We start from the raw sequence: 20181 nt of genomic DNA, 5'->3' as shown, positions 1-20181 counted from the left end.
TGGGTCTCAAATCCATAGCCCTTCTGTGTGCTACAAAGGAATCTAAATGTCTCTCTCTCTCTCTCTCTCTCTCTCTCTCTCTCTCTCTCTCTCTCTCTTTCTCTCTACCATCTGGGGACTGAATTGAGGTTTTGATTTTTTATTTATTTATTTTTTTATCTAACCCCCAGTTGTCTCTTGACGTCCTGGGTTTGTCACAGGAGCTGGTCACCCTGCTGGGATGCCTGGGGTGCTTCCTTCCCATCTTTTTCTTTAGTCTTTACAAGAGGTGTTAGAAACAGTGTTTAGAGAAATGGTTGAAAATGAGTGGCCTCAGCAGGGAAGAGCAAAGAGGTTTGGTTTTTTTCTTTTTTTTAAACTTTCCACAGTAGGGTGTGTGTGATACATTGGGGGTTGGGATGAACTCTAATAGAATCTTTTAATCATCCCATGGAGTCAGGCTTTTGAGGTGTTGGATTAGATTACAGTGGGAGGCCCTCATCAGAAATAGTGATAGAATGTCAAAGCAGGCTGCCCCAGCAAGAAAAAGGGAGACTTAAGTAGAAATGTGTTTTGCTTAGAAGCTTTTAAAAAGATGTTTCAAACATTTGTTTTACTTGTATGTGTGTGAGGGAGAAGATAGCCTTGAGGAGTCCCTTTTCCCTGCCATGTGGGTCCCAGAGATTGCGCTCTTGCCAGCATCTCTTAGTTGTGTGTGTGTTGGGGAAGAAGTGATGGGCTCAGCTGCACAGAATGATTTGGTTTAGACGCTGCTTTGGTTCTGATGGTCCAAGGCTTACTAGGCAAGTGTCACATCGCTGAGCTGGATCTTCAGGCAGGGGTAAAACAATTTTTTAAAGGTGGAACCTGAAGTCCCAGCTGGTCTGAGACCTGCTGTATAATCAGGGAAGACCTTGGACTTGTGACCCTCCTGCCTCAACCCCACTGTGCACTTAACAGGCATGCACCGACACACCTTGTTTCAGGGTTCCTCTTAAGAGGGCAGATTTCAGATTGGTTTACATTGTAGAAACCAGTTTCTCAGATGCCTGGAACGTCAGCTACGTTGGTTCAGCATTTTCACTTGTCTTCTGACCACTGACAACCCTCAGTTTTGGTCTCTGGTGTATCTTGTTCTGGGTGCTGGCTCTTCTGTGTTTTATTGTGTTGAGAATTGAACCCAGGACTTTGTGCTGGCAAGAGCCCTATCACTGAGCTATGTCCCTGCCATGAAAATTAATTTTTTTTAAATTTTTTTTATTTTCGAGACAGGGTTTCTCTGTAGTTTTTGGTGCCTGTCCTGGAACTAGCTCTTGTAGACCAGGCTGGTCTCGTTCGCCTGCCTCTGCCTCCTGAGTGCTGGGATTAAAGGCGTGCTCCACCACCGCCCGGCTTGAAAATCAATTTTTGAGACAGTCTTTTGTAGTCTGTGTTGTACTCAGAGTCCTTGTATAGCCGAAGGTGGCCTTAAACTCCTGATCCTCCTGTATCTACATTCAAAGTATTGAGTTTACAGACATGTACCATCACATCCAACTCTTTTTGCCCTTTAACTTTGGTTGTTTGTGTGTGATGTATATGTGCAAGTGTGGGTATCAGCATGGGATGGCATGCATGAGGTTGGAAGACAACTTTGGGAGTTGGTTCTTTCCTTTTCCATGGGTTCCAGGCATCAGACTCATGTCAGGCTTGCATTTAAGCCCTTTCACCTACTGAGCCATCTCACCCACCCTAAATTTATTTATTTATTTTGTTTTTTTTTTTTTTGAGACAGGGTTTCTCTGTAGCTTTGGAGCCTGCCCTCCTAAATTTATTTTTAAGTGTGTTAAGTTTAACCTCCTTTAGTGTTACAACAAATTACAAATTAGACTCACCCTAGAATTTGTTGGTAAACTACTCTTGCCTAGAAACTGACTGACTCTCTGAGATTTTGATAACATTCTTTAGCTTTGTGCATTTGTTGACTTCTGCCCCAGGTTCTGCCCACAGGGACACCTGGAAATGACTGAATTTTCATCCCCACCACAAGCTCTGGTCTTCCCAGAGCTTCTTAAGAATGTATTTACAGCTGGGTGGTGGTGGCACCCGCCTTTGATCCCAGCACTCAAGAGGCAGAGGCAGATGGATCTCTGAATTTGAGGCCAGCCTGGTCTACAAAGTGAGTTCCAGGATAGCTAGAGCTACACAATGAAATCCTGTTTTTTTTTGTTTGTTTTGTTTCTGGTTTTTTTTGAAATCCTGTTTTGAAAGAAACAAACCACAAGAGCGGACAACATCTCTATTACATAGACTGACTGGAGGGTATCAGATGCCACCATACTGGGTAGGGCTGCGACTCAGGCTGGGTATCCTTTTTCTGCCTGAAGGCTGTGTGACCATTGGGAAGCCCTTCTGGTCTTGGTGTCTTCATGTGTAGATATTAGATGGCTAATATCTACCATACAGAGTTGTGGGGAGGGAGATTTTGGGGCGCCTATTGCCTCTGTGAAGAACACTGTTCTCTTGCTTTTGCTGTGGCAGTGTTTGGAATTCTGAGATCCTGGCTTCTCCACCTTCATGGCAGCCTCCTCCTGTACTCTGGGACAGGAGTGAGGAAGACCTCCCTCCCACCAGCCTCTCACAGGCTCTGGGGTAGCAGGTAAACCCCGGCAATACAGTTTTGTTTTTGTGTAATGTAAATTTCTAGCACCAACAAAGCACTTAACTTGCAAAACCCCCAGAAGTTTGCCTTCATTTTGGGGGTTCCCAGTGGAGTTCAAGGTGGTCACACAAGGCTGCTTTTTAGATGCATTTGTGGGAAGTAGAAAGAGCCTTAGCTGCTCTGCTTGTCCTGCTGTGTGAGTTATGGAGCCTTGCTCTTGCCACTTCCTGCACTTCCGCCTGACCTCCACAGGAGGGAAGCAGGAGCCCAGGCCTGGCTCAGCTCCTGCTGAGCTGCTGCTGCACTTAGCTGTTTGCTCAGCTGCCATGTCCAGGTCTAGTCTTTACTGAACCATTTGCACAGCCTTACCTGAGGAATGGGGTTCCCCAGGCGGAATTCCTGTTAGGTTTCCTGGGAGGCAGGGTCCAGGAGATCTGTTGCCCCTGAGAAGAATATTGCTCCCTTGATTTTTAGTTGGCTCTTGGATGCTCAGTTTTGTCTCTAAATAGGGGTGTCTGTCTAAGAGGTAACTTGTTATTCCTTTATCAGGAGGACCAGTCTCACTGAGACAGAGAACCGGATGAGGGCACTGGGGTGGGAGTAAAGGAAATGACCTTTTTGTTTTCGGATACAATGTTAATATCTACCTGTAAGGCTTGGCCTGTCTGGGCCTTTGTAGAAAACACATAGAGAGAATTAGTGATTTTCAAATTTATACAGAAAATAGACCAAAGATAACTAGCTGCTCTGAATATTGTTAATAGGTTAAAAAAATAGTTCCTGAAATTTTATGATCGCCTGTCCCGTGAAGCCCTTTCCCAGGGCTTTGGGTTTCAGGGAAAGCAGGACGCCTAGTGCAGCTGCAGCTGCCTCTCCTGGGGAAGGCTTGTGTCTGAGAGACACTGCAGATACTGGCTGCGCCTGTGTCCCTTACGCTTCCTGAGGCAAATTCTGGGAGTGGAGGGACGCTGCAACTGGATGCGGGCTGGCAGAGGTAGGCACAGTGGTGGAGGGGTCAGGAAGCGGGGTGTGGAACTGGGGTAGAGACCTATGGGTGGGCAAGGTGGGTGAAGGAGAGACGACTGTGTGTCCATCAGGAGCATGGGTAGGAGAAGGGGGAGATCCACTTTGGAGGTTGGGTGGCAGGGAGCCTTTGTTCAAAGCTCCTGGCAGAACTGAGGTGTCCAGGGTCTGAAGTGAGGCTGCGCCAAAGAGCCCATGAGTTCCATTCCCAGGTTCGTATGTCTTGTTCAGGTGTCCAGGGATTTGGTCTGGGAACCAGGAGGTTTGATTCAGCTGACCAGGGATAACCTTGGTCGCAAGTCCTTGAACCCTGTTCAGAAGCCCAGGGCCAGGAGTTCCGGCGACTACACTGAAGTTCGACTCCAGCCATCCAGAAGTCCTGTTTGGGAGCTTGTGTAATGTGAGGAGTTGGGAGGTCCTGCTGGGGACAGCTGTGTTGGGCAGGGCCCGCCTGACGCAGAGGGTGGGACCTTCTACTAGCAGCAGGAAGCGCACCTTTCCTCGCAGCAGTTGGTGCAAGCTCAGGAAGATGGCCTTGGGATCCTTGTGAGCTGTGGTCCTGCCCTGTGGGGGAAGCTGAGGGCAGAGGATGGGCCTGAGGCCAGAGAGCACGCCCTTGTACCAGGCCTCTCTTGACTAAGGAGGAAAAGGTCATTGCCAGCAGCCAGGTGTTATGTTTGGGAGGCAGCACTCCTTATAAGCCAGCCTTTTTACACTGAAGGTACCCAGAATCCCTGGTCTCCCCCAAGTCTTTAGAGGGACTAGTAACTGGTTTTTAGAGGTCTCTTGCCCACGGACTTACCTGGGTCCCTAGGAGGCCCTGCAGGGCCCCCAAGAGGAGGCGAACCTGCCCCGAAAGCTGTCCCAGGAGGGAGGAGAGGCAGGAGGGTTCCAGCTGTCCTCGCGCTGCCATCACCCCCTCCAGGAGAAGGGTAGTTGCTCCTAGAATGTCCTGAGCCTTGGTCTGTGCCTGGGAAACAGGAGAAGTGGTCTGTTTCAAAAACGTGCTAATAATGGGTGGGGAGCCCATGGAGTAGCCAGCGGGATGAATCATAGGAGCTGGGAATTGGACAGGATGAGGGTCCCACCCATCACAGGAATTCCTTCACAGTCTCCTAACAACTAGCCATTGGCCTCTGCTTCAGTAACTCCGGTATCCATCAACCTAGCCTGGTCTTGCGTGGACTTCTGGTCAGAAAGCCACCCTACCTGTGTGCAGCTTTTAGCTCTAGGCTGCAGCACTGCAAGTCTGTTCTTTCCGCTACAGAATTGCTGTGCCATTTCTAAGCTAAACGTAGCAACAGGACTGTCCCAGTCACCACAAAGAGGACGGGAAGGGACTTAACAAATGGCAGAGCTGGGTCTGATGCCACATGCCTGTAATCCTAGCACTTAAGGGGTGCTGACACAGGAGGCTCCCAAGTTCAGGGCCAGCCCGGAATACATAGTGAGACCCTGTCATGAACACAGAGAGCTAGAGCTGGGGTCCGTAGTGCCATCATCCTTTTCCAGACCAGGAAGCACATATATATATATGTATAGGCATGTGCCACCTGGCTTGGTTTTGCCTTTTTTTTTTTTTTTTTTTTTTTTTTTTTTTTTTTTTTTTTTTTTNTTTTTTTTTTTTTTTTTTTTTTTTTTTTTTTTTTGAGACAAGGCCTCACTGTATAGCCTAAGCTATCCTGCCACTCATCCTTCTACCCCACCTTCCGAGCTGCTGGGATTTCTAGTTTGTATCGCCATGCCCAGCAAAGGGTTTGAATCTTGATTTTGCCTATATTTTAGTGATACTTTCTGCTTTCTGTCACCTGTGGGCAGTAGCTCAGACTTCCTTCATGCCAACTAAGAAGATTGTGGCACCATCGAGATGGCTCAGAGGGTGAAGATGCTTGTGGCCAAGCTTGATGACCTGACTTCAGTCTCTGGGACTTACACGGTAGAAGGAGAAAATCAGTCTTGCAGATTGTCCTCTGACCCCCATATATACACCATGGCATGACCCCACCATATTTATAAGTAAATGGGTTTAAAAAAATTAGATTGAAAGCCTGTTGGTGGTGGGGCCTTTAATCCCAGCATTTGGGAGGCAGAGGCAGGCTGATCTCTGTGAGTTCAAGGGCAGCCTGGTCTACAAGAGTTCGTTCCAGGACAGGCTCCAAAGCTACAGAGAAACCCTGTCTTGAAAAACGGAATGATCATCATACTGAACAACAATAAGAATAGGTCAAAGGTTAGAAAAGATCTGTTTGTCACTGTTTCCTGAGTGCTGAGATTAAAGGCATGAGCCACCAGCCAAGCCTCTTTGATATATTGGTCAGAAATTTGTCCTCATTTCCTCAAGATCTTGTCACTGGTGACTGTAAATTGGGTTAAGGTGCCCAAGTTGAAGGTGAGACTTTTCAGGAACTCAAGAATTTTAGGAGGCAGCCAGGAGGTGGTGGCGCACGCCTTTAATCCCAGCACTCGGAAGGCAGAGGCAGGCGGATCTCTGTGAGTTCGAGACCAGCCTGGTCTACAAGAGCTAGTTCCAGGACAGGCTCCAAAACCACAGCGAAACCCTGTCTCGAAAAACCAAAAAAAAAAAAAAAAATTTAGGAGGCTAGAGAGAGAGGGATCAGTAGTTAAAAGCACTTGCTGCTTTTCCAGATGACCCAGGTTCAATTCCTAGCATGCAGGCAAAACACCTATATAGATTAAAAACAAAAAATACTGTGGGGAATAGAAGGGATCTGATGAGATTTCTCTCCCATCCCCCCTTTTTGTCTTTTTTTTTTTTTTTTTTTGAGATGGGAGCCTCAGTCTGTAGCCTAGGCTGGCCTGGACTCATAGTACCTCCGAGGCTGGCCTTAGGCTGAGGGAAGCATCCTACACCTTGCGTGTGTGAGGGAGGCGGTCAAGGATGCTCTTACTGTCTGGGCTTTCCATTCTCCCAGGCTGAAGTCCACAGCAGGCAGCAGGACAGGTGTAGACAGAGGATTGATGTCAGGGCACTGACTCTGTGAAGAAAGATGGGTAGGGAGGAAAGAAGCTGAAACAGAGAGCAAGATGGTGGCCCGTGACAGAGGTGCTCTCCCTTGGTACCATTCCCATACTAGAGCCTTTAAGGGACTCTGTGCAAATCACAGCCCTTGCCAGGGAGGGACCAGGACATTGTGGCCTTGCCAAAGACAGTACTGGAGTGAGAGAATGTGAAAGAGTGAGTACCTTACCAGTTAGGTGGAGAGGAGGCCTAGTGCTTGGGGTGCTCACCAGTCGGCTGTGAAGGAGATGGGAGTCACGAAGCAGTTTATTTAGGAGTCGGGGGTCACAGGCAGGAGGAGCTGGGCTGGATAGAGTTATTCTTGCAGTAAGGAGAAGCATGGCCACCAGGAGCAAATCTTAGACGAGGAGAAGTGGAATTGAAGGGTCCGTAAAGAGACAATCACTCTTAGGTGGTGACTCAGGGATTCCTATTTGAAACCTAGGGGTCTGCTGTCCAGACAAAACCCTTTTCTCGGGAGCCTGGGCTTTCCAGCCCTCTGCTTCTGTAGCATCATCCCCACCTCTTACCACACCAAGCCATTCTTGAACGTGTTCCTAGCTCCCCGAGTGTTTTCTTACCAGTCAGCTCCATTCTGGCTAGGGTGTCTGGCAGGTGTGGCTCCCTGGATGGGGCCTCTCCCCTGAATCTTTCCTGGGGCCATGGAGGCGGCTTGAGCTCTTATACGTTTGTGCAGAGTGGTGTGGGGCACAGGTGGGCTAAGGAAGCTATCCTGAAAATGACAGAGAGAGTGAATCTTTCAAGTTTCAAAGAAAAGACTGCTTGGCATGGGGAAACACATGCTCGGAGCTTCTGGCTGGCCAGGACCAGAGTTGTTAGCGCTCCATCTGCTCCCCTGTTTTCTTGTGACTGAAGCATATAGTATCTCCTCTTTGTGAGGGCTCTTTGGTGACGCGGATATGGTTTTGCTTCCCTGTCTGCCAAGTGTTGCCCTGCTGAGTGCAGCAAAACATGACATATACACACACGTATCTTTTTTGTTTGTTTGTTGTGTTTGAGACAGGGTTTCTCTGTAGTTTTTGGAGAGTCTGTCCTGGAACTCACAGAGATCCTCCTGTCTCTGCTTCCCGAGTGCTGGTATTAAAGGCATGTGCCACCACCACCTGGCTACACACATATCTTAGTTGGGCTCAAATTCTGTGCAACACTGGTTGTTAGTGGGTGAGAATGTGGGATGGGAATAAAGAACGGAAGTGTTGTGTAAATCTGGGGAAGAGTAAAAAAATGGGTTATCAGCTAAAAAGAGGAAGTGGCAGATGAGTACATGTGTTGAAGGACAGCCATAGTGTTGAAAGTGGGGCTGAGGCAGGGGAGTGGATAAACATATAACGGACCACCAGAAGCAGGAATTAAGAAGAGACACTAGTTTCTCCTTCTTTCCCTGGTCACCCCACAAATAAAACCTGGGACTCTTGTTTGGACTTCCAAGTTCTGAAATGCCCGGCTATTCAAATCAAAGGGCTAACAGTACTAGAACTTCCTGAGGCAAGTGGCCCAGGCTGAGACACCGAGAGCAAAATGCCACCTACCCCGCTTGGCTTATCTCACCTTAGACACTTGCCAATGCATCCATCTCAGCTGCACCTGCCTCCCCGCCCCTCCAGGTCCCTTCCAGTCCCTTCCTAGGACCCCCACTATTAACAAGTTGAGCAAAGAGGCCTGCACCTGATTCAATATTGGGATCTCCTGAAGGTCTGTCAACACACGCAAGCCCTCCTCCCATTACCCTCTTCTTGTGCCTTGGCTCACCTGACCCAGCTTTCCCAGTCTCAGGATTCAGAACCTTAAGCTAACTTGAATGACCATATGAGAATGGGGATTAGGATTATGTCCCTTAGTGCCGAGTTCTCTAGCCTGACACACACTTCCTTTCTTATTTTCTCATGGACCCGAGGCAGCCAGGACTATTCTGAATTCGACCAAGTCTGTGAATAGTCCCTCATAAACCAGTACCCAACCCCCTTTCCCTGCTCTGTCCTGCTCCTCCCATTCTGGGAAGGCTCCACTCTTCTTGACAAAGGTCAGTGCCTGTAGGTTCCAGTTTGCCTGCCCCTCCCCCAGCTAAGAGCCCAGTTCTTTTTTGTTCTTCATACCATTCCCTCACTTAACCCCAAACTGTGCTTGTCACTCACCGGGCGGAGAAGGGCTCCAGGACCAAGGTGCACCGCAGGCAGCACTTTGGGGAGCAGGTAGGTAGGAAGACACTCGCTGGGGCACAGCCCCTCCTCTGCAGTAGGGTCACAAGCCTGCCCAGGCCACTTCCACCCAATCAGAAAGCTGTGAGCCACCAAACCCTGGTGAAGGCCCCGGAAATGACGAGTTCTTTTCCTACCTACTGGACCTGGAGCCCCTGCCTGGACCATGGTCCATGAATTGAGCCCAGCTCCTCCACCCACACACACTCCAGTGAGGATTTACATAGCGGGAGCTGTCTCGTGTCCTAGGGAACCTGGGACCTTGGGATCTGGATGAGGGAGAGAGGAGAGGGTTTAGTCCAGGAGCAATCTGGCAGAATACATTTGTCCATGGGAAAGAGAGGTCTTGTTTTAGATGGATGGAGTCTCAGTTCCTAGCTCTCCAAATTTCTTTTCTCTGAATGCTATACCTGCTGCCGAAATCCGACAGCACCTTAGCTTTCTTGGTATTTCTTAACTGGCAATTTAGGTGTTGCCTGTGTTAGAGAATGATCATGTTATAGGAAAGAGGCTATGGGCAGTTTGAAGGGAAAGGGTACGTGTTTGTTAAGACTGGGCCCAAAGCACACCTTTAATCCCAGCACTTGGGAGGCAGAGGTAGGTGGATCTCTATGAGTTTGAGGTAACCTGTTTTACCTAGTGAGTTCCAAGCCAGCCATGGCTACATACTGAGAATCTGTCTAAAAAAGAAAGAAAAACAGACAGATTTTTAGACTCAGGTGCCTTTCTTTCTACTGGGGGAACAGGGACCTGGCTATCTAAACACAATGCTGTGAACAGGCCTGCCCTTGATTGCCCAATGGCCCTCTTCCATTCCTACCACTATACATGTGACAAGAGAAATAACCAGCCTCATCTGTCCCTGTCTCGGGGAAGACAGCTGCTGAGCCTCCCCCACAATAACTCTCTGCTGGCTCCTCTCTTTCTTCCTTTGGCCCTGGCCCTAGCTCCCGTGCTTTCTCCTCAGTCCCTGTCTCCCCATAGTCCCTGTCCTCAGGGGTCTCCTGGCTTGACCTTACGCTCTCTCCCTTGTTCTTCCTCCGCCTTTCTCCTGCGCCTTCTCTGAGGATGGGCTGTCTACTAAGGAGTATGGCCCAGATCCCGGAATTCTCTAGTTCAATAAGAAGAGATGCCTCCTAAGATTAGGAAGCCCGGTGCTGGGAATAGTGGGAAGAATGGGGGTGGAGGAGATGGGGAGGCAGGACTAGAGAAGCCGGACAAAGGAGGTTGGGGGATGAACTGGAGAGGGAGAGGGTGGTCCCTTGGATAAAGAGAAAGGGTGAGAAAGCCAGGTGATGGCTGGATGGACTTGTGAACAGGTTATAAGGCGGAGGTTATTACTCCGCTGGGTGTAGGGAGGACTTTTTGATTCTTACTTGGTCCCTGTCCCTGGGAACTCCAGAAAGACCCTAGAAGAGAACTAGGAATATAGCCAGAGTGAAGAAAGGAGGAGGGTGCCATGGGTCTTAGGCAGGGGAAGATCATTGTCCTTTTCCAAGACAAGTCCTCATCCTCCAGCGGCCCATCCTGCCCATGACTGGCACAGGCCTGAGGCCCAGCGTCTGCCCTTTCACTAGCCCGAGGCTCCGGTCTTGGGATGGACATCATCTCCTGGTCCGGCCACAGGGGTGGCCGCAAGGAGTGTGTGGGGGGGTGTCGAAGCCCGCCTCTCCTCCCCCTCTTTGCGCCCCCTGGTTCCTCCCTTCCCCCTGCCCACTCCGCTCCCCCCTCCTTCAGTCCCTCCCTCCTCCCCTGCCGGGTCCCAGCCTGTCCCCCTCCCCCACTCGCGAGCCGGCCGCTGCTGCTGGGCCGGACCCCCCGGGCTCAGCCGGGCTCCTTGCAGAGCCGCCGCCGCGCCCCGTTTGCTTAGGAGGAGGCCCCGGGCCGGGACTCCTGGCGCGGGCATAAAACGGGCCGGAGCCGGCGCCTAGGGCACTAGAGCGGCGTACGGCCCGGGTCAGCGCCCAGTCGCCCGCGCTCTCCCGCCCCGCCCGACTGGGAGCGGACTCGGCGACTGCGAGACGAGCCCCTCGCCACTGCCCCCCTCCTGGCCCCGGCCCCCTCCCGCTGGCCCGCCTCTGGTCCTGCCCTACTCCCTCTCCTGCTCCCTCCTCCCGCCCGCCTCCCCAGCTGTCCGCTCCGCGTCATGCCGAGCCTCCCGGCCCCGCCGGCCCCGCGGCTGCTCCTGGGGCTGCTGCTCCTCGGCTCGCGGCCGGCCGGTGGCACTGGCCCGGAGCCCCCTGCGCTGCCCATCCGTTCCGAGAAGGAGCCGCTGCCTGTTCGGGGAGCGGCAGGTAGGTGGGCGCCAGGGGGAGGCGCGGGCGGGGAGTCTGGCTCGGGGCAAGTCTGCACCCACTGGGAGAGAGCCCCGGGCGCAGGTGGCTTGGCGTAGCGGGAGGGCGGGAGGGGTAAGCAGAGGCGGCAGGGCGCACGGTGCCAAGGGACCCAGGGCCTGGCGGGCAGAACCCGGAGCAGGCATTACGGCACGAGCAACCGGACAGCGGCCGCCAGCCAAGCCCGTCCCCACAGGCTGCTCCTTCGGCGGGAAGGTCTATGCCTTGGACGAGACGTGGCACCCGGACCTGGGGGAGCCTTTTGGGGTGATGCGCTGCGTGCTGTGCGCCTGTGAAGCGGTGAGTGGATACCGCAGCTGCCCGTCCTACCCTAGAGTGTAGCGGGACGCTGGCGTCCTAAGCCGTAGAGATGCTCAGGGGAAGGCTGGTCCTCAAATCCGGGGAAACCCCTTTCAAGTCTGCGGTGTTGACAGTTATTGATCGCTCACTATGTGACTGGCTTTTAGCCAACTTCCCCCCCTCCCATTACAACCTTGCTAGATAAATGCCATTATTAGCCTTACTTTGCAGACAGAGACGTCAAGGCTCAGAGCAGTTAAGAAACTTGTCCAGGGCCATGTAACTTGTAAATAGCAGAGTTGACTGATTCCAGCAGAGGATGTTATCCTGGCGTCTGATAGTTGCACGTTACACTCACTTAATTTCCCTGTGTTCTCTGCCATCAGCCTCAGTGGGCTCGCCGTGGGAGGGGCCCTGGCAGGGTCAGCTGCAAGAACATCAAACCCCAGTGCCCCACCCTGGCCTGCAGGCAGCCGCGCCAGCTGCCAGGACACTGCTGCCAGACCTGCCCGCAGGGTGAGGCCCGCTGTGCCCCGTGTTAGGGAGGGTGGAGGGCTCAACATTAGGTTCTGTAGGGCTTGGATCGCCGAAGAGGACTGGTCCTCCTGGTACCCTGGTGAAGCGAGTGGTCTTACTCCTTACTCCCGGCACAGAGCGCAGCACTCTAGATCGCCAGCCAGCTGGCCTAGTCTTCGAGTATCCAAGGGACCCAGAGCACCGCAGTTACAGCGATGGAGGGGAACCCGGTGCTGGAGAGCGGACACGTGCTGATGGCCACACGGGTAGGTTGGGGTGGAGGTGGACCTGATGAAGTCTGGGGCCAGCGGCAGGGTTTGACAGTACTCAGGCCATCTTCTCTTCTTCTCACAGACTTTGTGGCGCTGCTGACAGGACCGAGGTCGCAGGCGGTAGCTCGCGCTCGGGTCTCTCTGCAGCGCTCAAGTCTTCGCTTCTCTATCTCCTACCAGCGGTGAGACCAGGGAAAGAGCAGCGGCTTGGAGCAGCTAATGGGGGCAGGAAAGGGAACCTGTAGGTTCGGGATCCAGTCTCACTGGACCTTTCTTCACAGGCTGGACCGCCCCAGCAGGGTTCGGTTCACAGATCCCACAGGCAACATCCTGTTTGAACACCCTGCTGCCCCGACCCAGGATGGCCTGGTGAGATGATGCCATTTATGAGTGCTTATCCAAAATGGGCACTTGCCTAGAGCATGCTTCGCATTGCCTCCTTTGGTTCTCACAACAGCCCAGTGGGAGGAAGGCCCTGACATTATGATGCCCATTTTACAGAGGAGGGAACTGAGGCTCAGAATAGCAGAATATGGTTTGTTCAAGGTCATTTGGCTAGAAAGTGGTAAGCCAGGACTTAAACTCAAGGATCCTGGGTCCTTGTTAGGAGGGTCTGGGGTCTCCCTTCCATAATCCTCCCTCATCAGGAATGGGTCTCCTAGCTGCCTTGTCCTGTATAGTGACTCTAGACTTTCTTGTCTCTGCTCTAGGTTTGTGGGGTGTGGCGGGCAGTGCCTCGACTATCTCTGAGGCTCCTGAGGGCAGAACAGCTGCATGTAGCTCTTGTGACAGCCACTCATCCTTCAGGAGAAGTCTGGGGGCCTCTCATTTGGCAAGGGGCTCTGGCTGCAGGTAGGGAGAATGGGCAGATCTCAAATATAAAGGGCTATGCCTTCTCTATCAGGGCGGGCAGGCTCAAGAGAGGATGTTCTGATGGCTGTTCTGATCCTCCATTCCTCAGAGACCTTCAGTGCCATCCTGACACTGGAAGACCCACAGCCTCGGGGCGTGGGGAGCATAGCCCTGCTTACCCTCAGTGACACGGAAGACTCCTTACATTTTTTGCTGCTCTTCCGGGGTCTGCTAGGACCCAGGGATGGAGGTAAGCAGTGGAGAAGATGTGTATGAAAGTATAGGGAGGGTGCTCGTCTCTCAGAAATGCTCACGTGTGCAGCCCTTGCAGGACCAGCTCAGATTCCCCTGAAGCTTCAGATTTTCCACCAGGGACAGCCACTCCGAGAGCTCCAGGCCAACACCTCAGCACAAGTAAGGGAAGGCCTGACTCTTGCTGCTGCTTGCCCTGGCCTCTGGCTGGCTGTTGCCCACCACGTTCCGCTCTGTTCCCAGGAGCCAGGTTTTGCTGAGGTGCTGCCCAGTCTTACAGAGCAAGAGATGGACTGGCTGGTGCGGGGGGAGTTGCAGATGGTCCTAGAGAGGGCAGGTGGACCAGAGCTACGCATCAGTGGATACATTACTACCAGGCGGAGCTGCGATGGTGAGGCGGGGTGGGGCTTGGCATTGTGGGCACACACAACTCAGAGGCACAAACTCGTGCTAAAGGAGAGGCCAAAGTAGATGTGGGGGAGAGTTCCTGGGGGCTCTGGGCATGGACGAGTTTGCTGCCACCTGTCTTGCCCCCTGCAGTCCTTCAAAGCGTCCTTTGTGGGGCTGACGCCCTGGTCCCAGTCCAGACGGGTGCTGCTGGCTCAGCCAGCTTCATTCTGCTAGGAAATGGCTCCCTGATCTATCAGGTAAGAGTCAGAAGCTGTAGGAGGTAGGGAGGGCAGCAAGGCAGAGCCTTGACCAGCAGCGGGTCAATCCATTTGCCTTCCCCCAACCCTGCCCACCAGGTGCAAGTGGTAGGTACAGGTAGCGAGGTGGTGGCCATGACACTCGAGACCAAGCCTCAGCGGAAGAACCAGCGCACTGTCCTGTGCCACATGGCTGGACTCCAGCTGGGAGGACACATGGTGAGGGCCCCAGGCAGAGTTGTGCCAGGGCTGCCAATACATGGGCTGCGGGAAGCCAGGTTGGTTGAATAGGGGTGTGCAGTGTTGTTCACGCACTCATGGGCTCTCTCAATGGGTCCTTATTCATTTGACACATTCTAGCAAAGCTTAGGCTGGGACCCTGCCCGCATCCTCAGCAAGCTCACAGTTAACTGGAAGACACCAGGCAGGGAGACAGTGCCATAGGTGGGGTGCTACTCTGGAGTCTTTTGTGTCGGGCGTTGCAATGGTTGCTTTGTTTATGTAGTTTTTGACCCACAGTACCCTTCCATAGATGAGGAAGTAAGGACTAAATGCTAAGTAGCTCTTCAAGGGTTGTTGTGTGCCTAGGAAGTGGCAGAGGAGGGCCTTGAAACTTGACCTGCGAGGTTCTTGTCCGGCATTGTTGGCATGAGGAAGGATATATGCGTGCCGTGGAGGCACAAAACACCAAAAGGCCTTGGAATCTGAAAGCTGAGAGGGCTCATCCTTCTTTGACCCCTAGGCTGTGGGTATCTGCTCTGACCTGGGTGCCCGAGGGGCTCATATGCTGCTCCAGAATGAGCTGTTCCTGAATATTGGCACCAAGGACTTCCCAGATGGAGAGCTTCGGGGGCATGTGACAGCCCTGCCCTACAGCGGGCACAGTGCCCACTATGACAGTGAGTGTTTCGGGGTCCACGTGCCCTTCCGTATCCTCTGACCTGTCACCAAGCATCTGAGGGATAGTGCCAGGGAGCCAGAGCCTCATGAGGCCTCCTCTGCCTGCTGCCACTGGCCAACCCTCCCTGTGGTCATCATACATGGAATCTAAGACTTGCTGTGGTTTATGGACAGTGCCTTCTAGGCCCTAGGGTCTGTGATGGGGTATGCTGAGTGAGAGCTCGCTCTCCTCACGTGTCATCTCTCATCTGTTTGGATTCAGGATTGCCTGTGCCTCTGGCAGGGGCCCTAGTGTCACCCCCGGTGCGAAGTCAGGCAGCAGGGCATGCCTGGCTCTCCCTGGATACGCATTGCCACTTACACTATGAAGTGCTACTATCTGGGCTTGGTGGCTCAGAGCAAGGCACTGTCAGTGCCCACCTCCTCGGGCCTCCTGGTGTGCCAGGGCCTCAGCGGCTACTGAAGGGATTCTATGGCTCAGAGGTAAGGACATAGAGAGAGGAAGAAGCTTGGATATTTCTGCTCTTTAGCTTGAAGGGCTGCTTGGGCTTATGGTTGAGGCGGAGAGGGCAGGCGGCCTGGTATAGAGTGGGCATGGTCTGAGGTGTCAGTCGGGCCGAGGTAGAAATGGTCCTCAGTCTTTGTTATGTATACATCTTCTCTGTGTCCTCTGTCCCAAATGGTCCCTAGGATAGAGGTCCTGAGTCTCTAAAGGAGTAGGTGGGATGGACCACGCCCCTGAAGTGGTGTGGGCTGCTGTAGACTTGGAGTCAGAGAGACCTGGCCTCCATCTTAGAGACCTTAATGGTTTGCCTCTGTTTGTCCACCTGCAAACTGGGGACAGTAGGCTTTGTCAAATGCCTTGTGGGGTTGGAGAGGTGGCTCAGTGGGGTGGCTGCTCTTCCAGAGGACCCAGTTTCAGTTCCCAGCGCCCACAAGGTAGCTCACAACCATCTGTCACTTGGGATGTAGGGAATCCAACGCCCTCTTCTGGCCTCTGTGGGCACCAGGCCCAAAACCACATAGACTTGAAATGAAATGATAGAAACCCCTCAAGTGCTTTGTTCCTGCTCTTTACTTGGTCTGTCTGCAGGCTCAGGGTGTGGTCAAAGACCTGGAGCCCGTGTTGCTGCGGCACCTGGCGCAGGGCACTGCCTCCCTGTTGATCACCACCAAGAGTAGCCCCAGAGGGGAACTACGTGGGCAGGTATGTGGGGATGGTGCAGTTGCTTTTGCTCTCTGACCCCTAAGGTGGTAGCATTAGATTCTTGCTAACGAGAAGCACGGAGCCACAAAGGTGCCTAAGGAGGTTGGCAGCCCACCACTCTCGCTTTGCAGCTGGGACAAATTGTCTCTGCCTGGGCGTACCTCTCCACCACCAGCAGCAGTGGTTAGAGATGTGAGGGGGAGCCCAGCCCAACCTCAGGGTCCCTCTCTCTTTGCAGGTGCACATCGCCAGCCATTGTGAGGTGGCAGGTCTGCGCCTGGCCTCAGAAGGACGGCGGCTACCAGTGGCTCCAAATGGAGAGGCAGCTGCCTTGCCTGTGTTGCCTGCTGGACCTGGGCCTGAAGCCCCAGTACCAGCCAAACACGGCAGTCCCGGGAGGCCCCGAGACCCTAACACATGCTTCTTCGAGGGGCAGCAGCGTCCCCACGGGGCTCGCTGGTCACCCAACTATGACCCACTCTGCTCACTCTGCACCTGCCAGGTAGGATGTCTGGATAGGGCACAGATGGCCACAGGGTCTGGGGCACGGGGGCCCAGCGCATCTTCAAAGCCTTGGCCCCTCTCTACAGAGACGGACAGTGATCTGCGATCCTGTAGTGTGCCCACCACTAAGCTGTCCCCACCCGGTGCAGGCACTGGACCAGTGCTGTCCCGTGTGTCCAGGTGAATGTCCTGAAGGGGAGGAAAGGTAGTGGAGAAGCGTCCACGGGAGAGGAGTGTTCAAGGGTGGGAAGCAGGGACCACTCTGCCTCACCCTTTCTTTGTCTCCACAGAGAAGCAACGCAGCAGAGATTTTCCTGGGCTACCAAACTTGGAGCCAGGAGAGGGTGAGCTGGGTCCGGGGCTGCGAAGATCCAAAGAAGCTTTTGGGTTACGGCAAGGGGGCAACGGAGTGTGTGTGTCTGGAGGAAGCTGAGGCTGCAGGTTCTAAGCACACTGGCTCTTGCCTAGGCTGGTGTGGGACTGGCTGGAAGCTTGGTTGTGGGCCCAGTTGACAAGGTCAGTACTAATGGCAGCTGGGTACTCTTTCCCATCAGGCTGCTATTTTGATGGTGACCGGAGCTGGAGGGCAGCGGGTACCCGGTGGCACCCTGTTGTGCCCCCCTTTGGCTTAATTAAGTGTGCTGTCTGCACCTGCAAGGTATGGATACATCGTCTTCTCTGGTAGCCCAGCTGGGTCTGCAGATACAGGGAGGGGCTGCCTAGAGAGTAAAGCCCATCTTTGATGGGCGGGGGGACTCAGGATGTATTTTGATGAATGGTCCCTTGGATTTTTTTTTTTCTGGTTTTTCAAGACAGGGTTTCTCTGTGTAACATCCCTAGCTCCCCTGGAACTAGCTCTTGTAGACCAGGCTGGCCTTGAACTCACAGAGATCCGCTTGCCTCTGCCTCCCAAGTGCTGGGATTAAAGGTGTGTGCTACCACTGCCTGGCTTCCCTTGGGTTTTGAGAGCAGATGTCCTGTAGGGGAGGGTAAAAACTGACGGGTACACGTTTTGACTGTGCCAGCTGATGGGTTTCAGGTGCCCCTTGGTGCTTTCTGAATTTCCCCAAGCTCGCCTTTCCTCTCCTGCAGACAAATATGGCACATTACTATCTCATGAGATACAGTGAGGATTTGAATTCAGGTATATAAGGCAGACTCAGGCTTCCGAGTAAAAGGCTGCACATATATTTCACTTGAGGTGGGGAAAGGAGAGAGAAGGGCTATGATTATCTCTTCCTGACACCCTTTCTCAATGGATGCCTACAGGGGGCCACTGGAGAAGTGCACTGTGAGAAGGTGCAGTGCCCTCGCTTGGCCTGTGCTCAGCCAGTCCGTGCCAACCCCACTGACTGCTGCAAACAGTGTCCAGGTGAGAGGCTTGGGCACTGAGACCTCATCCGTGGGTGTGGGGGTGTGAGATGGGGACAGGAGAGGAGCTTCTCATTTACTGAGCCCTGCTTATGCCTACCTGGAGCTAAAAACAGTGGAGAGGATGTGCATGCATGTAGAGTGAGGTGATGGGGCTCCAGTTCTATGCCTCAGCCATCCATCTACCCACCCATTCATCCAGCCAGCCATCTCCACAGCCACTACCTATCTGTCTACCCATCCGTCAGCCCATCCATCCATCCATCCATCCATCCATCCATCCATCCATCCATCCAAATTTATCACCTATCAAGTACCAGAAACTATTAATTGATAGGGACTCAAAGAGAAGTTAAAGTTAGTTGACCCTTCTGGATTGACTTTGTCTTTTCTTTCCCAGCAGTAGGGTCAGGGTCCCAGGCCAAGGTGGGAGACCCCATGCAGGCTGATGGGCCTCGGGGGTGTCGCTTTGCTGGACAGTGGTTCCCAGAGAATCAGAGCTGGCACCCATCAGTACCCCCCTTTGGGGAGATGAGCTGTATTACCTGCAGATGTGGGGTAAGTGGGGGACTTGCAGGAGGTGGGCAGTGTATACTTGGCCTGGAGCAGGGAAACTTTCTCAGGGAGATTCCTGGAGATGGCTTTTCAGGAAGAGGCTGAAGACTATAGTGTCCTGTGGGGAACCTCAGTATCTCTCCATCCTGCACCAGGCAGGGGTACCCCATTGTGAGCGGGACGATTGTTCCTTGCCACTGTCCTGCGGCTCAGGGAAGGAGAGTCGATGCTGTTCCCACTGCACAGCCCAAAGGAGTAAGTGAAGGAAGCTGGGCAGCTGCTGTGGGCTGGGCCTATGATACCCGGGAGGGAAGGGTGCCCCCGTGGAGTGGGGAACTGCCCAGCCCACTCCTCCAGGCTTGCCACTTATTGCCACTTTCTTACAAGTGAGATTTCTGAAGGTCAGGGCAATTGAGCACTATATGCCGCTTATGCACGTGTTGTGTGCTGACGCGCTCAGACAATTTGGGCTTCTCTGGGACTGGAGAGAAATGTTCTCACGGGTCCCCATGCTTTCCTCCAGACCACCCTGCTCTTTCTCTCCTTCAATATTCACTCCCTTCTGTTTTCAGCAGCCTCTGAGACTAGAACCCTTCCAGAGCTGGACAAAGAAGCTGAAAGTTCCTAGGGAGTGTGTCCAGAAGGCCACATGACCAAGAGGATGGGCCCGAGCTGGGAGAAGGAGCGGTGCTGAGGACCTTGACTCTCCTGTGGGAAGCCCAGTGCCTTTAGCGCCTCTGTTCTGCTTCTTCTCCTCCCCTACTACCTCTGGGAACCGCAACTCTACAAGGGGAAAGACGGCTGGGTCAGACCAAGGCCATATTCACGCTAGCTCCTGCCCCATTACTCTTTTGGCCTTTGCCCCAGAAGCCTAACTCTTTTCTTCTGTACATAATGCCACTGGCTTATTGGGATTTTTTAATTTATCCTCACTCAGCGCCAAGGGTTCCCTCACACCATTCCTGCTGCCCCTGAGCTGAGCAGAGTCATTATTAGAGATTTTTGTATTTATTAAAACGTTTTTCAGTCTTTGGGTTTGAGGTAGGCTCTTTGTGGCCAGGGCCCTGAGTGGGCCCCAGTGGAAAAAGACCTGAAAGTAGGAGGTAAGAGGGGATCCCTGGGGCCCAGACTCTTTCTGACCCTGGGAGCTGGAAGGAGCTTAGGGAGCAAGGATGGCTAGCAGTTGGGTGGCATGTCTAGGTTCCAGACAGAGGATTGGGGCTGTCCATCAAAGAGTTGGATTACCAAGAACTCAGGGGACCTCAAGTCGAGTTCCTCGTAGCTGGCATTTTTGCTGATGCCTTGTCTGAAGCTGCCCCGGAAAGAAACAGAAGTGCCACCCAGCTTTGTCCACTGGTACAAAGCGAGGTACATATTCTCCTTCCTGAAAACAGTTGTCTCCTGACCAGTTCAAGGGCAAGCCCAGATCAGAGTGGACTGAGATCAGCCCCGATCTAGCTAAAACCAAGCTCATCTCGAGATAAAGTGCTGTGTTGGTGGAACAACGCGAGACCCCTTCCTTCCTTTACCTTTTCTCATGTCCTGTCATCCGGGCCACCAGGAACAGGATACTTCATCAGGCCCCTAGAGAAAC

General features: G+C 53.0%; 2 protein-coding genes across 13 annotated transcripts; one reads left to right on the top strand and one right to left on the bottom strand.

The window, feature by feature from the left end:
- Position 1: 1 nt before the first annotated feature.
- On the bottom strand, positions 2 to 8995 carry Thpo (thrombopoietin). 3 transcript variants are annotated; one of them, XM_050146478.1, is made up of 6 exons: positions 8816 to 8995; positions 7244 to 7395; positions 6893 to 7020; positions 6553 to 6639; positions 4446 to 4613; positions 2 to 4207 (listed from the first exon to the last, which is right to left on the bottom strand). In XM_050146478.1, the coding sequence occupies exons 2-6, from the start codon at positions 7254 to 7256 to the stop codon at positions 3551 to 3553; spliced, it is 1053 nt and encodes a 350-aa protein (XP_050002435.1). In that variant the 5' UTR covers positions 7257 to 7395; positions 8816 to 8995; the 3' UTR covers positions 2 to 3550. The 3 variants fall into 3 exon arrangements, with proteins under 3 accessions (XP_050002435.1, XP_050002434.1, XP_050002436.1); XM_050146477.1 differs by having other exon boundaries at positions 2 to 4219; positions 8816 to 8963; XM_050146479.1 differs by lacking the exons at positions 6553 to 6639; positions 6893 to 7020; positions 7244 to 7395; positions 8816 to 8995 and adding an exon at positions 5452 to 6405 and having other exon boundaries at positions 2 to 4219.
- On the top strand, positions 8732 to 19616 carry Chrd (chordin). Of its 10 annotated transcripts, XM_050146455.1 has the most exons (24): positions 8732 to 8872; positions 11009 to 11172; positions 11408 to 11511; positions 11898 to 12027; positions 12165 to 12293; positions 12382 to 12481; positions 12581 to 12668; positions 13010 to 13151; positions 13261 to 13401; positions 13474 to 13565; positions 13647 to 13794; positions 13944 to 14050; positions 14150 to 14269; positions 14793 to 14949; positions 15213 to 15433; positions 16044 to 16157; positions 16396 to 16659; positions 16748 to 16841; positions 16952 to 17005; positions 17216 to 17319; positions 17931 to 18033; positions 18433 to 18590; positions 18743 to 18842; positions 19160 to 19616. In XM_050146455.1, the coding sequence occupies exons 2-24, from the start codon at positions 11025 to 11027 to the stop codon at positions 19213 to 19215; spliced, it is 2874 nt and encodes a 957-aa protein (XP_050002412.1). In that variant the 5' UTR covers positions 8732 to 8872; positions 11009 to 11024; the 3' UTR covers positions 19216 to 19616. The 10 variants fall into 10 exon arrangements, with proteins under 10 accessions (XP_050002412.1, XP_050002420.1, XP_050002415.1 ...); XM_050146458.1 differs by lacking the exon at positions 8732 to 8872 and having other exon boundaries at positions 10713 to 11172; positions 19163 to 19616; XM_050146454.1 differs by lacking the exon at positions 8732 to 8872 and having other exon boundaries at positions 10713 to 11172.
- Positions 19617 to 20181: the final 565 nt, after the last annotated feature.

The sequence above is a fragment of the Alexandromys fortis genome, unplaced genomic scaffold (assembly GCF_014885135.2).
Source record: "Alexandromys fortis isolate MF-2015 unplaced genomic scaffold, M_Fortis_MF-2015_v1.1 scaffold_56, whole genome shotgun sequence".
NCBI lineage: Eukaryota > Metazoa > Chordata > Mammalia > Rodentia > Cricetidae > Alexandromys > Alexandromys fortis.
Note: the sequence above shows the minus strand (reverse complement) of the source record. Positions and strands in the feature narration are given on the sequence as shown.

Excerpts from the sequence above, each read along its gene's own strand:
- Thpo (XM_050146477.1), bottom strand. Across the intron at positions 6,640-6,892 it reads ATCTCCTTCACAGCCGACTG|AGTCAGTGCCCTGACATCAA; the intron begins GTGAGCACCCCA and ends CTTTCTTCACAG. Across the intron at positions 4,220-4,445 it reads AGGGCCTCCTAGGGACCCAG|CTTCCCCCACAGGGCAGGAC; the intron begins GTAAGTCCGTGG and ends CTCTGCCCTCAG.
- Chrd (XM_050146464.1), top strand. The coding sequence starts at position 11,025 with ATGCCGAGCCTCCCGGCCCCGCCGGCCCCGCGGCTGCTCCTGGGGCTG. Across the intron at positions 12,669-13,009 it reads CCCCGACCCAGGATGGCCTG|GTTTGTGGGGTGTGGCGGGC; the intron begins GTGAGATGATGC and ends TCTCTGCTCTAG. Across the intron at positions 13,795-13,943 it reads TACCAGGCGGAGCTGCGATG|TCCTTCAAAGCGTCCTTTGT; the intron begins GTGAGGCGGGGT and ends TGCCCCCTGCAG.